The sequence below is a fragment of the Diplotaxodon limnothrissa genome, linkage group LG3, assembly GCF_057381915.1.
Source record: "Diplotaxodon limnothrissa isolate DT_005_m linkage group LG3, D_limnothrissa_male_GT1.1, whole genome shotgun sequence".
Classification (NCBI taxonomy): domain Eukaryota; kingdom Metazoa; phylum Chordata; class Actinopteri; order Cichliformes; family Cichlidae; genus Diplotaxodon; species Diplotaxodon limnothrissa.
The window spans coordinates 36,995,175-37,011,250 of record NC_140598.1 but is presented as its reverse complement, the minus strand read 5'-3'; the positions used below and the strand labels follow the sequence as shown (position 1 = coordinate 37,011,250).

The 16,076-nt window shown below is 43.5% G+C and overlaps 2 protein-coding genes across 2 annotated transcripts; one reads left to right on the top strand and one right to left on the bottom strand.

The window, feature by feature from the left end:
* Positions 1–666: 666 nt before the first annotated feature.
* abce1 (ATP-binding cassette, sub-family E (OABP), member 1) lies at positions 667–11,350 on the bottom strand. Its single transcript, XM_085350621.1, has 19 exons — positions 11,226–11,350; positions 10,012–10,153; positions 9,843–9,928; positions 9,627–9,724; positions 8,063–8,180; positions 7,146–7,283; positions 6,988–7,057; positions 6,487–6,583; positions 6,275–6,364; positions 6,080–6,201; positions 5,829–5,953; positions 5,351–5,447; positions 4,923–4,982; positions 4,788–4,846; positions 4,437–4,547; positions 3,863–4,005; positions 3,315–3,437; positions 3,124–3,235; positions 667–1,382 (listed from the first exon to the last, which is right to left on the bottom strand). Exons 2-19 carry the CDS (start codon positions 10,112–10,114, stop codon positions 1,335–1,337), a joined length of 1,800 nt encoding a protein of 599 aa, XP_085206747.1. The 5' UTR covers positions 10,115–10,153; positions 11,226–11,350; the 3' UTR covers positions 667–1,334.
* Positions 11,351–11,421: 71 nt separating this feature from the next.
* Positions 11,422–15,309, top strand: anapc10 (anaphase promoting complex subunit 10). The gene is made up of 6 exons (XM_085350620.1): positions 11,422–11,541; positions 12,076–12,191; positions 12,440–12,530; positions 12,704–12,824; positions 12,941–12,994; positions 14,914–15,309. Exons 2-6 carry the CDS (start codon positions 12,077–12,079, stop codon positions 15,091–15,093), a joined length of 561 nt encoding a protein of 186 aa, XP_085206746.1. The 5' UTR covers positions 11,422–11,541; position 12,076; the 3' UTR covers positions 15,094–15,309.
* Positions 15,310–16,076: the final 767 nt, after the last annotated feature.

Sequence of the window (16,076 nt, the reverse complement as noted above, 5' to 3'; positions counted from 1 at the left end):
TAAAAATCTCAGTGACCATAACCTCAATGCCAAGTTTTCTGAAATTCTTGTGACAGTGATAAGTCAAGGAGGAAGTCACCGCAAACATTACCATTTCCTTTTCTCTGTCTGCCACAAGGCTAACTCAGAGGCCTGCTTTGAATCCACCCTGAGGCCACTGACTGCATGCCGTCACAATAAACGCTGAAATAACCCCACACATTGTTTAATCTCTACTCTGGAGACCTCAACATGCCAATAACAGGTCACAGTTACAGCGCCACCCAGTGGAAGCAGGATGATATGTATCATAACATCATCCGGTTAACATGAAACAAACATGACGGTCTCTGCACACCATGTGCAGTAACAGGCATACACTAGTTGTTTATTTATAGCTGCCCTTTCTCCGTGACTAAAACGTGATGTGTTTAGGGAACGTCCGTAAATTGCAACTATCAAAAAAACAAAAAACTTATTGGTGAGGCCCTCCACAACAGTCCCAGCTTCTCATGTGGCCCCTTTGTAGAATTGATTGATCACCTCTGATCTAAAGGGTGTAGAGTTCATGAAAATGCTTTTAAACCATATTTCAGCTCCTAGGTGTCTGCAGTTAGCACTGCTGCATCACACCAACAAGGCTCAAATCCTGGGGTGTGTCTGGGTACTCTGGTTTACTTCCAGTCTAAACACTTGCAGTGACTGGTTTGGTTAACTAGTGAATCTAAATTGCGTGTGGGTGTCTAGCACAGTCTGAATAGTTGTCACTCTCTGTTCCTCTCCTCACCCCCAAATGGTCACAGCAGATGGCTGTCCCTCCCCAAGCCTGCTGGTCTCTTCCTGTTAAAAGAGAGTTTTTCCTTCCCATTGTCACAAAGCGTTTGTGGTGATATGATTGTGGGGGTTTCCTCTGTGTTGTTGTAGGGTCTTTATCTTTTTTGTGAATAAAACTTGAATTGAGTTGTGTTAGCCTCGAGTCTGTAAGGTGTTTACAAAGACACACACGGAGCATTCCTGGTTCAGGAAGCATCAGTTTATTCTGATTGTAAATGTACGGGTGTTAAAATATTCTCGCTGCCTCTGAATTCAGCCGAGCGTGTTCAGCCTGACGCACGCACACACACACACACAACGCAATGCACTTTATTTTTAAACACTTCACAACATTGCTTGCTATTGAATGCAGTCCGGTACATATAGGCTGATGTTTCTTTGTTTTTCTTAAATGTTTTTTTATTTAAAGTTTTAATATGTCTGCTGTTTGGCAGGCCGGCCATGAAATGTTGAGGTTATAACGCTTGAGCGTGCGCCGGCTCCAAGATGCGGCTGGGTAGTCGCCTTTGGTCAGGTGGGTCTTAGTCGTCCAGGAAGAAATAGTTCCCACTCTTCTTCTGTTCCGTGTCCTGCAGAGAGATGAGGCAGAGGTCAAAGGTCGGACTGATTCCTCCTCACTGACATCACCGTTTGGATTTTTCTGTCTACCCCCCTACATAAAGATTTCCATGTAGTGCAGCAGCATATATAATGCTGGGAGGGCTACACTTTCTAATTATTATCTCTAAATAACCCCACAGCTGAGTGGACGACTGCAGCTCAGCACAGTAAAAGCTCTTAAGTGATCACATGTAACGGTAGAAGAGCCTTCAGTGAAACCGGAGGAGCACTGTGATGCTTCCTCGGGTTTGAACAGATTAAGAGAAAATACTAAATGCCTCTGAGCGGGTCAAGAGATTAGAACCGTCTGCTCAAATCCAAGGCTTTGGGCAAAAACAGTGAATCGTAAAAAACGTTTGCTTGAAGGGGCGGAGCTAAAAGTCCTCAGTCTCTGCAAACTTGCACGTCGCCTTGAAGCCGGCAACTGATTGCCTGAGAACATTCCAGGGTCCAGTTGCCTAGGTAACTCTCTAACACTTTTACTACCAGGTTGTATGTCGGTCAGCGGTGTTCTTCGCTCTCATTGGCTCGCCTGTAAGTTGAGTCAAGTCTATTTTGGTTCCCACCCTCCTCGTTGCACCAGCTGTTATTTCGTCGAAAGTCACTGACTTTATGATCTCTGGTCGCCCTGTCGCTTCCAGCGTGTACGCAGCTTCATCTTTATCATATATGTCATCCTGTTGCCTAGCAACCACCTTCCAGTGGGCTAAAATGACCCATTTGGAGTATTTATGCACCGCAACACTTTATAACAGCATCGCATCGGTTTAATTTCAACAAAACTTGTTGATACAAAACTTGTTATGCATGACATATGTCATCCTGTTGCCTGGCAACAATGGACTAAAACACAGCAAATCACACTGCAGCATGAGTATGTGCAACCAAGATAAATTAGGATTCTTTTGACCTGAAAAGCTAATGGTCTCCAAGAAATAAAAACATGGAGCTGGAAATGAGCCTGAACCTAAATATATTCATTAAAAATATATTTATAATATATAATAATGCTTTCCCTCTCTATAGTGTACTGGTTTAGATTTGTATTTTAGTTTCTTTGATTTATTTTTTAACAAATGGGTTTTATTTGTTAGATCAGCTTTAAAGAAACGTCCTTTGGGTTGAATCAGGAATGTTGTAAATCAAAATAAATAGAGTTTATGGATCTACCCGCTGCATCTTTGTCATGTAAGACTCTCAGATCTGAAGAAAACTGATTTCCGCCTGGCTGAAGCACGGCACCAATCACAGCTGGACTCTGCTGTGTGGAGCTCTGTGCATCCCTGACACCTGTGAGGCAGGGCACAGGTCACGATGAAATCACTACAGCTCTGTATCATTTATCCCGGTGTTGACGGGTGAGGACTCGTCATGTGTCACCACTGACATAAAACCTCCACATCACCCCGGAGGAGGAGGAGAAGCCTCACACTGGTGCCCCTCAGTACGATCATTGAGCGTCTGCACTGACGTCACTAAAGCGCCGATAAAAACAACTACAATCATAAACTGCGTCAGCAAACTGGCTGCAGCGGCACCTGTGACAGGTTACCAAAATCAGGAAATGCACGACTGGCTGAAACGACACCCAGAAGTTACTTTTTAATATTATTAGTTCAGTGCTGCATTTTCGTGTCAAGAGTCCGTCCGTGTGTGACGGTCAGTGTGTTTAAATAAAGATTCAAATAAACATGGTTGTCGTGGCGTTACCTTGAGGGAGTTGAGTTTGTTGATCCTCGGCCTGAAATTCTTCGGATCTCTCCTGAATGTGATCTCCAGCAGCGACAGGAAGCGATTCATCCCAGCCAGCAGACCCTGAGGCCTGAAAAAACAAACATCACGTTACCGTGGCGGCGGCCGGCGAGCTGACGAAGCTGCTTAGACTCGACGGTTCATCTTACGTGTTGGCTGAAGTCTTCTTGGAGGGAAGCCCGTCAAACACGATGACTCTGTCTGCCAGGTAGGTCGCCATGATGAAGTCGTGCTCCACCACGAATGCTGTCTTCTTGGCGTGGAGGATGTACCTGCGAATAAAAGACGTGTCACAACAGCGCCACACACGGGCAGAGACACACGACAACAACGAGGCCTTCTAATTAGACCGTTTCAGGTCATCCAATGTGGAAGTTCTCCTTCTTAATTACATATTTTGAGACATGACAGACACTTCTTACCATCTTCCACCGCTGCAAAGATTAACCATTCAAATAACAAAAATACTGTTGAGCTATAAATCATGCAAAGCTACTCACAGAGTCCAAGAATGAAGCTGAAACGAGGAGATTACCTGAAATATGATTATTAAGACGCGCTCTCGTCTGACTTTGTATCAAAGTAAAACTGAAAAGAAATCCTGAGTTTTAAGCCGCTCGCTGTGGATTCGTTGACGCTTGTGTTTGAGGATAAACAGGAAGGGAGCTGCTTGAGGAGCAGGGAGAGGAGCGCATACCTCTTGATGACTCTGGCGGCCATCAATCGCTGCTCGGAGTCCAGGTAGGCAGAGGGCTCGTCGATAAGGTACACGTCGGCCGGTTTTCCCAAACAGAGTGTGATGGCGACTCTCTGCAGCTCACCTCCAGACAGGTTCTGCACCTGTGGGCGGAGCAGGCAGCTTCATCACCCCGTCTTCATCGTATCTCATTAGAAAACGCTTTCTACCCTCCAGTCGGCTCAAAAAGTCTCCTTACATTTTATTTTAATTATGTTTAAATTGAGTCTGATGACACACAAGTAACAAAATAAAATGGAAAAAGATGGATCGGCGCCTTATCCAGGACAAAGATCAGGTTAGTGTGTTTGTGTGTACCTCTTTAGACATCTTTGCGGGGATCAAAAATTACAACGTTACTCTACTTGTGGTCACTTATGAGGACAAAGGGCCTGTCCTCGCGAGTTCGAGGGCATTTTTGAGACTCCAAATGTGGTTTTAGTGTCAGGGTTACAGTGAGGCTGATGGTTAGGGTAAGCGGCTAGGCTAGCATTAGGTTAATTAGAGGGCCGCTAATTGTTTGTCTCTCTCTTACATCCTGGTCGATGATGCTCTCGATCTGCATCGGCTTCATGACGTCGGTGATGAACTGCGGGTGCGTGTAGGCGTCTCTGATCTTCTCGTGCAGCAGAGCTCGGACGCTGCCCTGAAAACGTAAAACACACTCGACTCCATCAGAGTCCGGACCTTGGTCGCTGCAGATTGGTTTTCATGATATGAACAATGGTAAAAGTCTGGTTCAACTTTATTTAAACTTTTTGGACTCTGAACCCTGGATTTCTGTAAATTCAGTTTGCTGGCTAAAATCAATCAGCAGGCTGAAAGCTGTGAAACAGACGGATGGATGATCCTGTCATGGGTCCGCGGTTAGAAAACGAGAGCTGACCTTGAACTTGGGGCTGATGGTCTGAGGCTTGTAGCTGACGTTCAGGATGGGAATCTCGCCTGAAAGACAGAGCTCAGGGTCAGTGGGTGCGTCCGGTTTAATCTGGCTTCATCTGAGAGAGAGAGAGAGACTCACCTCCTCCGTCAGGCCTGAGCCCACCGGCCAACATCCTGATGAAGGTCGTCTTCCCTGTGCCTGGAAACACACATACACACTTTCAGACGTGCACGTGTCAGCTTTTCCATTTTTGTGGGAAACAGTCAGAGGAAACAAGATGATCCATATTTTTATTATTTTCCTTTAGTGCCATTTTAAATGAGCTCGTCTGAGCTACGAGATTTTTCATATTTTGCAACTTTTCTTCTCTGAAATTAAATAACTGACTAAGAAAAATTACAGGTTCACACCCTTTAAATTAGATTTTTTTAAATTGGCTTGGAAATGATAAAATGTGTGACGGCCTCCAAAGCTGCTTCTGAATGAAACATCTGAAAAGTTCAATTTAAAACCATTTTTAAACCTTGACCACAGAGATTTAGACTAAAACCCTCAGCGCAGCTCACCATTCTCTCCCAGCATCACCATGATCTCAGAGTCTGTAAACTCTCCTCCTTTGATGTCCAGCGTGAACTCGCCCATCGTCTTCGACATGTCCGGATACTGAACAACAACAAACAATCAAACATTCAACAAAGAAGCAACTCGGCTCATTTTCTTATGCTGCTTTTTTGCAAATTGTGCAAAACAATATTTATTTTCATTTTCTTGCACTTCATAAAAATTTGTGTATCTCAATAATGAACGGAGTTGGTCCTGTGGTGAGCTTTAAAGGGTTAATGACGACATTTCTAAACCCACAAGATCGAAAAAGCTCAAGAAAGAAAAGGAATCGGCAGATAGAACTACAGCCCCGTGTGACGAAGCTTTTATTTTGAAAAGAAAAACGTGACAGGAAATGAAAGTGGTAGGGGAAGAAAAACAAAAAGAAAACAACGAGCCAAAGCAAATGAGCAGTGATTCAGATTAGGCACATAAACTGACCTGGTAATGCCTGAGTCTCTTCACCTCCTCCTCATTGGCCGTCTCGGCCACCTTGAAGACCAGCGACGTCTCACGAAACCTGAGATTCTCCGTGGGGACGTAACCGTCCAGGAAGATGTTGATACCTGGAGGAAGGATGCAGGAAGATCAGGACATGCTTTGGGTCCACTTAGCGACAGTGATATTAAGGACAAATACCACCACTTGTTTCTTCACACTTTTACAGAGGTGTGGTGCAATAACGTTTTTACCCTCTCTGACGCTGAAGGGCATGGTAACGACTCCATAGGCGCTCGGGACTCCGTACAGACAGCAGATGAAGTCCGACAGGTAGTCCAGCACGCTCAGATCGTGCTCCACCACGATGATGTACCTGCAACGCAACATCACGTTTAAGAGCGGCGGTGCACCTCCAGGGATCAAACCGAAGCTTTGAAGTGACAAACCTGTCGGGGGTGATGAGTGAGCGGATGGTGATGGCGGCCTTCAGCCTCTGTTTAACATCCAGGTAACTGGACGGCTCGTCAAACATGAAACTGCAGCAGAAGAGCAGAAACAAGAGGACGGCGGTCAGTCTGCGAGCTCGGCTCTCAGCTCACAGACAAAACAATACGTTTGTTAAATATTAAATAAATAAGCTTTCGGGCTGTTTCCTCACATGTCAGCTCTCTGGATGCAGACGACAGCACAGGCGAACCTCTGCAGCTCTCCTCCGGACAGATCCTCCACGTTCCTCTCCCGCAGGTGACTCAGATCTGCAGACAAACACAGAGATGCAATTAGAAATGTTGTTTATACGCAACATTAAAAAAAATCCAAAACAGGGGGAAGATCCCAGGGATTAAACGCTTATTTTAAGAATAGGAATAGTTTCTGCACACAAACTGGTTTATCAGCTCCACACGGAGACACACGCTTTCTTTAAATATGACCCATGAAATAACTCTGTTCCAATGAACTGTGATGTGTCACATGGTCCTCACAAGAGTAAATAGTGTGTATCAACCTAAAAATACTAACACACGACTGTGTTTGTTCATAACGACACTAAACTGTTTACAGTCGGCGTGTAAACGCTTCCACATGAAGGTTCTTCAGCTTGTAATTAAGAGAGAGAGTGTGTGTGTGTGTGTGTGTGTGTGTGTGTGTGTGTGTGTACCAAGTTGTTCGCAGACAAGGTCCTGCGTGTCTGTGTCATCTTTCCTGCTCAGGATGGCCCCTACTGACCCCTGTAGGTGGAGACGAAGAATTACAACCGGCCATCAGAGTGAACGCCCATGCCAACAGGAACGATATATTCAAGGAAAAGTCGGGAACCTTGACGGTCTTTGGGATCTGGTCGACGTACTGCGGCTTCACGATGGCCCGCAGATCGTCCTCCAGGATTTTGGTGAAGTAGTTCTGCAGCTCGGACCCTCTGAAGTAGGTCAGGATCTCCTGCCAGTCTGGAGGATTCTGGGATTTCAAAGTACGGATCATTAAAACACAAAGCTTCTGACAACGAGGTCAATGTGTGGAAATGATCCCTGAGGGTGAAAAACTCTGGGGTCTGTATCAGATCCAGGATGATGAACTGAGTATCTGCACTGAGGCCTAGTATAAGAAAAAGAAGCATTACTTTGAATGTGAATCATGCAAAGCTGGGCTGACAGAGTCCATGTAACCATAACTTGGTGTGTTGTCCTGCACAAGTTAATCTGTTCGTAGCTTTTCAAGCAAAAAGGTTTACTGTGTAAATGTCCCTGAATTCTGTTCCTTGCAACACATCTGTCTTATGGAACAGATGTGCAAATTGTTCTACTTTACTAACAGGAAATATGGGATTTGTAAGGATACTTAAAGAAAATTAATAACAAAAGTGCAAAAATTCCAGAAAAGTATCAGTAAGTTGTGGGTTTACAATGAATGAGCTGAACAACATGAGTAAATGAGTCAAACTGAATTACAAGGGAGGAGTTTTGTTTTTAAATGGAACTTTAGAACCTAGTCAAGAATTTCCTTTTGGCTTTGGCTAAAGATTTCAACCATCGTTAGCAGTGAGAAGAGCATGTGATAAAGTTACCCGACCGGTCGGTGGAGCCACACCATAATCTTTTCCTGTTGCTAAACTGATGGCCAGCAAACCAAAAATGGCAACTCCACCCAAACATTATCTTCTCAGGCCAGCAGCAACATGACTGCTGGCCTGTGTGTGTGTGTGTGTGTGTGTGTGTGTGTGTCGTGTGAACACTCACATCAAACTCCCCCAGGTTTGGTTTCTGTTTTCCGGCCAGAATTTTCAGAGCTGTGGACTTGCCGATACCGTTGGTCCCCACCAGCCCCAAAACCTCACCGGGCCGGGGGATAGGCAGCCTGCACCACACACACACACACACACACACACACACACACACACACACACTATAAACATCTTGACCCACCATAACAGACTTTAACATAAGCTAATAATCAAATAATTCCATCATTTAGTGTCAGCTTTCCTTTCAGGCGTTTCTGCTTTGGTTTGACGGCTTTTCTTTGCTGCCATGGTTCTAAAATGACTTCATTGCTGAGCAATAATAATAATAATAAGCTCTTACTTAAACACAAAGTCTTAGCAGTGTTTCTTTACATAGATGGGCTACCTGGGTATGTTTGTGCACTTCAGAGACTTGAAGACTGATTAGTCACGTCCCATGCTTTTATTTTGAAAGTCCAATTGCTGGTATTGAACTAGAGCTGTGCTTCCTGTCATGATGTGACGATCCTCGATGTCATTCAGCTGCCTCTCTTTAATCAGGAATTACTCTGTCCAGCTCCATGAGCCCGTTAGGGTCCGCTTACATAAAATGACGTAAATGTCATCATCAGACGGTTAAGACGAGGGTCTGTGCGGAGGTTTGAATGCCGCTGTTTCAGTGACCACGCAACAACTTCTCAGGAATGACTACATGGACAGCGGCTGTCCAGCTGTTCGCGTCTGCAACAGAGTATATTCAGAGTACGGTGGTCGTACCGACTCGGACAGCACCATCACAGCCCTGGGTTAGGACCTCAGTGGAGAGGCAGCTGATTATTGCTTTTATTTAAAGCATAAAAATCATTAACAGTTGAAACATTATTTTTATTATTCTCCCCTCCAAGGTCAACCTCTCACTTTTTAAAGGTCCTCTTGTTGTACGGAGAATGAGCATCAACTTGTCTGGATCATCAGAGCTGGCTCTCCAGCTATGAGCAGTAGCAGGTTCTCAGTTGAGGAGTCCAGCTTCCACCCAGAGGGCATCAAGTGAGAAGAACACTCACAGGGTTGTAGACCTGAGTGGACGTAAACTTCTGTTTGCTGTTGAGATCATCACGTGGAGCTCGATCCCCTTTCACGGATCCTAAATCTCCTCCAGGAAATCAAAAGAGCGATCTTCACTTTTGATTTCATCTCCATGGAGTAGTAAAGTCACAGGGAGATTCTTTTATTTGTGTGAACAAAACAACTTGCTTCTCCTCAGATCCCGCGAGATGTTCCAACAGAAGTCCGTGTTGGACAGTGCTGCAAAACCACACCTGACCTGATGTGCAGCCTCCAGGCTGAGAATCTGTGGACCCTCCAAACAAAAACTGAAAGCACTATCTATTAACCAGTGTTAACTAAAATTAGAATCATAGCACATGGTGGAGGTGATCAGAACTAAAGGAGCGATCCAAGAATAACAGCTACGCTGGAACTTAATTCCGACCTGTTTCCCGAGGTTTTTGTAACATGTCAGAGGAAACACTGCTCAGCTGTGAAGTGAAGGTAAACAGACTGGAGGTTTATCGCCGTACCGGTGCAGTTTGAAGGAGTTGGCGCAGTATCTGTGTGTGGTTTCCTTCTCCAGGTTGCTGGGAAGGTTGATGATCGAAATAGCTCCAAACGGACATTTCTGCAAGGAGAAAAAGTCACGAAACAAACTTCAAACACACTCTTAATAGTTTAAACGTTGTGACTAAAAGCAGTCTGAAAAGATCATTTCCTGCTAGATATTCAGGCGCCAAGATTACCTTGACGCAGATGCCACAGCCTATGCACAGAGACTCTGAGATCCACGCTATCTTACTCTGTGGAGTCACCTCAATACACAGTTTACCTGAAGACACACACGGTTCACATTTAGACACATTTCTCTCTCACTCTAGTTTGTGCCGTCGGTGCGATCATCTCCACACTCACCCATACGGACGACCGGGCAGCTCTTCTTGCACTCCTGACGGCATTTCTTAGGTTTGCATTTGTCATGGTTGACGATGGCGATCCTGGTGTTCTTATCCGCCATGATTGAGGGCGGGAATGATGGACGTTAGCACCTGTGGAGCTGGAGAAACAAATTGATATCTGAGGAGCTGGTTTTGAGAAAATGTGATTAAACATACAAAGAGAAACAGGAACAATTTATAAACTGAGTCATGATTAGCATGCAGCTGCCCAAAACCATCCAAAAAGTCTCTAAATGTAGAGTGCAGCAGTCGGGGTCAAACCTGCGTCCACATGCACAATGTTAACTCTGCTGAAACAACACATTCGCTTCTGAACAAACGCTCTTTTTATTCAACAATAGAGTGCTGCAAATCTCCTGCCTAAACCAGCCTCTGGCTGCATTTAATACCTGCTGTCTTTAATTCTGATCCTGGTCTGGTGTGTGCGTATCTAGGCCCCCAGGAGTCGGGCCCATTTGAGCTTTGCAGTCTTTTGTAAAGGAAGAGCGAGCCACACCAGGGTCCATTTAAAATTCTGCCCTTTCATCGTTGCTTCACGTCTATACGCATGTGTCTGGAAACACCCGCTTCAACTCATTTAAACAATCTGTGCCCAACTTTCTTTTTAGTTCGGCATTAATTTAACTCATAATATTAATTATTTTAACTAGCTGTATTCTAGCATGACGGGCGGTGGCGACGAGCTTCAAACTAGGGATTTCTCCTCCAATAACGTGCTGTTCTGTGGTGCATACATATGCCGAATTAATAAACTACCCATAAACACTTTAAAAATGTCTTGGAATTATAATCTCATGACTGTCTGCTACGGTGAGTGATGTGAAACATCATAACTTGGGAGATTTACGAATGGAATTTGGCGCATGATCCTGTCGTTAAAAGAAAACGCAATATTTTCAGGGCCCGTCTCTCAGCAATACGAGCAAACAGGGGAAACCACACTGACTGACTCCCAACAAGCTGTAACCATACAATTACACTGGATAACGGACCAATTATAAAGAGACGCTTGTCCGGTGGAAGCGAAGTTTAGGATGTTCATTGGAGAATGCTAACGGCTAGCTTCACGATATTAGCAGCGGAGGCCCAGCAGCCTGACATCTGCTCGTTTCCGTGGCAATAAAAACGTCAAAAGCAATAAAATCCAGGGCGATGAGTACGCAAACTCACCCTTATCCGGCTCCAGCTACCCGATTAGAAGAGAAGACACGTTTAGAGACAAAAACTGTGGGGTGAAACTTCTGTTTTTTTCCAGCAACGTGTTCCTCTCACGGGCTGGAAGCCGGCAGGAAAGATGGCGGGAGTATCGCAGTTAGCATGCGACTGCTTGCTCAGCGCTGGTGACGTGTATAAGAAGCGACGCTGAGGCGCAAAAAAGTGGGAGATTCGAAGTGTGTAAATAGAAGCGGATTTAAACTATTTTGGACGTGCAGCCGTATTTCTGATGCACTGACACGACACCCCGGAGACCTGTACTAACGCGTCTGTGAGTCGGCTTCAATAACTGTGACGTAGATTGAGTTTTAGTGGTTTTGAGAGCGTTTAGAGTTGAGAAGTGTCAGCTGCTGGCGACTAGCTAGTCATAAATAACTCCCAAATAAGTCACATTTTAGCTGAAATGGATGCTCTAGCTTTGTCATTTAGACGAAGAAGTTTACCAAAAGGTCCCCTTATTCCTAAACAGAACTTACATTTTCTGTATTTTCTATTAAATGGAAATAGAGCTCGAAATGTTTAAAATATGCATAAAGGTTTGCGTCTGGTTATAATCTAGTTAAAATAGATGGTGCCAGTAGTGATATTTATAAGCCGAACTTTACCTAATGGTCAGCTTATTATTAAAATACAGTTATATTTGCTTCGTTGATTAAGTTGTATTTACTAAGTGTGAATAAACCTTAAAATATCGAAAACATGAATAGACGTTGGTGTTAGGTTACTGATCTCCATGAACCTTTTGAGAAAAACGCGTGAGATTTTCCATCAGAGTGTGCTGAACTTGTGTTTTTTTGTTTTAAAGTATGGCGACACCGAGCAAGACACCACCTGGAGCTGACCCGAAGCAGCTGGAGCGGACCGGGACGGTTCGGGAGATTGGCTCCCAGGCGGTGTGGTCCCTCTCTTCCTGTAAACCTGGTAACTACTCCCTCAGACACCCCCCCCCCCCCTGCATACAGTCTGCTGTGTGAACAGATGACTGTAAACATCTTTCAGAAGTGGACACAATCTCAGAAATTGTGTTATTTTTCTCCTTGGAGCTGTTCATATGCATATCCACAGCGTAGTAAGCAGTTTGCCTTACTGCACAATTGCCACGTTTGGATCAATTTCAGAGGCCGTTGGGATCAATTCTAGTCTGATGTGTTTGCCCTCTACGTGTCCAGGTTTTGGAGTGGATCAGCTAAGGGATGACAACCTGGAGACCTACTGGCAGTCGGATGGGTCGCAGCCTCACCTGGTCAACATACAGTTCAGGTAACGTTTTCCAGCTTCTGTACAAGAGAAGTTAAAGTAAACCTGGAAAATGTACATTATCTTTAACTGGAAGGTGTTGTTAATTTTATTTGTGTGTGCTGCTGCTGACAGAACCTTACTCTTTTGCTTTGTTATTAATTCACTTTCTTTAATATGTGACCTGTGGAGTAAAGGAGGAGGACGACAGTGAAGATGTTGTGCATTTATGCTGATTATAAGTCAGACGAGAGCTACACCCCGAGTAAGATCTCGGTGCGAGTCGGCAACAACTTCCACAATCTTCAAGAAATCAGGGTAAAGCTTAGTGTATATATCTCAATAAAATAAATAATTAATAAAAATAATCTGGTTTTCATCCGGAGGTTTCAAAATCACTCAGACCCTCCTCTTCCTCGTCTTCCCCTCTGCAGCAGCTAGAGATGGTGGAGCCCAGTGGATGGATTCACATCTCTCTCATGAATCCGGTAAGAATTAATATTTTTCCAACCTTTAAATGCTGCATTTTACCAAAACAGGACTCTGTAACATCCTGCTCTGTGGTCTCTGTTTGCATTTCTGATTGTCTCTGGTCGACAGGGTGTAACTGAATGTAAAGCCTTCGGTCAGGGGACAGAATCCAGTCATTTACTCACTGTGGAACATTTGAAGGCTTACCATCTGTATAAACGTGTAGATGTAAATACTGACACCCAGCCACAGTGACTGAAAGACGGAGAGAGACATTTGTGCCCTTATTTTGCACTCTTTCCCATAATGGCCAAAGTCAGGGAACTAAAGTCTCTGTGCAGTTAACTACTACACCTACTGATTAGAAAGTGTGCAGATTTCCCTCCACAGGCGACTGTTCAGTGTTTTTATAGAAGGAAACATCAGCACTGAACCATTTAATCGCTGCCTTCATTGTCTGTGCTGAGCCGACGTGTAGTTGGCATTCAAAGGAGGTGCAGGTTGTAGAAGTAAGCTTTCAGAAGGGTTTGTGGTTATGATGATGTACAGCGGATAACAAAATTATACGTTCATTGTGCAATGACCATTCATTCGTTAATTCATACCTTCTTTGCACTTTTTATCCACTTTAAAGTTTATTGTGTTGTTTTGTTGTGTTTAGTGCTGAAAGGGGACAGTTTTCTAATTTCACTGTATTTTTGTACAAAGTGTGACTGTGCGATGACAATAAGAGTTATCTTATCTTAAAATCAAGAGAACAAAGAAGTTCTGTAGAAAACGTGTAAACAAACAAACAAAATTAAAAATGACTGAATTCATGTTTTTGTACCTAAACCTGAGCCGGAACTCAGACATAACATTCGACCACCATAAAAAAGTTTTTATGAATGCAAGCAAATAAATGTAATTTGGAATCTTGATTCAAAAATAATATTGTGCTTTACACTTTTATTCTTTGTTTTTGGTAAGACAGTAAATTTAAAAAAATGCATGGATAACAGCAAAAATTATTTATTAGCATTAAAAATGAACGTTTTATGAGCACTGGGTGCTTCTGCTTGTACACATTGGGGACTTAACCATTACAGAAACATAAAAAGTGAATTTGATAATTATAAATACTGTTCATTTAGGGTGGCATAAACCTTACACTGGCCGGTGGTCTGATAAATTTGTGAAGCACTGTTCCTGCAAAAATAGACGTAATGCAAAAAAATAAGGCGGCGCTTCTCCACCTAAGACTTGTGGGGGTCTTTACATGCCACCAAGTGCAGTAACCTACAGCTCTTATGATTGGACAGTGACTATACACTTGAGTGTTTTGTTTGTTTGTTTTTCAACTCAGGGGAGCTAGAGATACATTTTTGTAAATTCTTGTGTTTAAATATGGTTAAAAATGTTTAAAATGTCACTACAACATTAACAGAATGTAAAAGAAAAGCATGTGCTGTTATGTAATACCAGTTTGTACCACAAGATGGAGCAGTGAGTCAGTCTAATGAATGCAGCGCTCCCCAATCTCTGGGCCACCGACTGGAGAGTTGAGGCTCAGGTGTGAAATTTATGGTTTTCATCGTTTTTATGGTTAACTCTGTTTCTATGGGTCTTTTCCCATGTGTTATGTATAAATCTTTTTTTCTTTTTTTGGTAATGGTACTGCTTTTATTTTGTTGTATTTATCTGCGACACCTTAAAGGCCGGTCCGTGGCACAGAAAAGGTTGGGGACTGCTGCTGTAATATTTATTTAAGCAGCACATTCTTCTCAATGGGAGCACCTAAAACAGAAACATTGAACTTAAACAGAACAGCACCTGCTGGTAAAACGCTGCCTCCCGGTGGTTAAAGTTGTAGTTAAAATTAGCAGATTATAAGTATCTTTAAAGAAGTGGCTTGATGCTCGGTCACTCTGTGTGTGTGCGTTTGTGTGTTTTTCAGCGCACAAACGAGCCCATCAGCACATTCATGATCCAGATCGCCGTGCTGGCCAACCACCAGAACGGGAGAGACACGCACATGAGGCAGATCAAAGTTTACACACCCGTGGAGGAGAGCTCGATCGGCAAGTTCCCACGATGCACCACGGTCGACTTTATGATGTACCGGACCATCAGGTGATCTGGACGTGACCCAGGAACCCCAACAGACTTATATCTGGAGCTGGATCATTATCAATGAGAGGAACATCAGTGAAGCTGCCAGTGTTGAATATTTAAAGATGTTCAGTCAGAGTCATAGACCCAGTCAGTGTTGGTTTACATGCTTTAACAATGAGTTTCCACACAGAGTGAATGCTTTGATATGAATTTGGTTCCTAAATTTATCCTTTTTGTCTCTCGCAGTATAAAAAAACGTTTGTGCCTACACATTGTTTCCTGTTGTGGATTGTTAATAAAAAGGTAAAAATAAATGTTTCAAAAATCCAGAATGTGACTGTGTTCGTGTAGAAAACTATAACTTGATTCTGTAGCTGTGCTCAGTCTTATGCTTCTTGGTTTAGTCACAGATGTTGTTGCTTTACTTGAAGAAAATGAGGTTTGAAAACAGTAATACGTTGATGATGCAGGAAAATGTTCTATTCTGCTGATGTTGGACCTCACGTCGGCCTTTGATATGGTTGACCACCACTTTTCTGTGGCGGTTTCTAAGTGCAGGTCATCCTTCACTTCCCTTACCTATGGTGTGCCACAAGGTTCTGTATTGGGACCCTTATTGTTTCTAATATATCTACTTCCTTTTCAGCATATTTTGAGCCCCTTTGAGTAGGGCTGTGCGATATGACCAAAATCTCATATCCGGATATAAGAATTCTATCGATAACGATATAAATCACAAAAACATTTTCTGTAAATTCTGTGAATCTCGGGCAGCTCGACTTGCGGAAAGTGTTTCCAGCTGCGCGTCGCGTACCTGGAGTCCAGTGTTTTAACCGATGCATGAAACTATACATTTTTAGACATAAGTTGTAAAGGCTGCCGTTTTCTTTGTGAGTATTTATTACATGGCGTGCTGCGGGGAAAAGCCTGTTCTAACGTTTGAGTCTAAGGTTTATTTTTTAGCACCTGGCGGCTCTTTTTTTACTTCTCATCTGTAAATAATCT

Coding starts and splice junctions, on each gene's coding strand:
- abce1 (XM_085350621.1), bottom strand. CDS start 10,114: ATGGCGGATAAGAACACCAGGATCGCCATCGTCAACCATGACAAATGC. Junction 6,365..6,486: donor TGCATCCAGAGAGCTGACAT/GTGAGGAAACAG, acceptor CTTCTGCTGCAG/TTTCATGTTTGACGAGCCGT. Junction 6,202..6,274: donor TCACTCATCACCCCCGACAG/GTTTGTCACTTC, acceptor GTTGCGTTGCAG/GTACATCATCGTGGTGGAGC.
- anapc10 (XM_085350620.1), top strand. CDS start 12,077: ATGGCGACACCGAGCAAGACACCACCTGGAGCTGACCCGAAGCAGCTG. Junction 12,531..12,703: donor CTGGTCAACATACAGTTCAG/GTAACGTTTTCC, acceptor TGTGGAGTAAAG/GAGGAGGACGACAGTGAAGA. Junction 12,995..14,913: donor ACATCTCTCTCATGAATCCG/GTAAGAATTAAT, acceptor TGTGTTTTTCAG/CGCACAAACGAGCCCATCAG.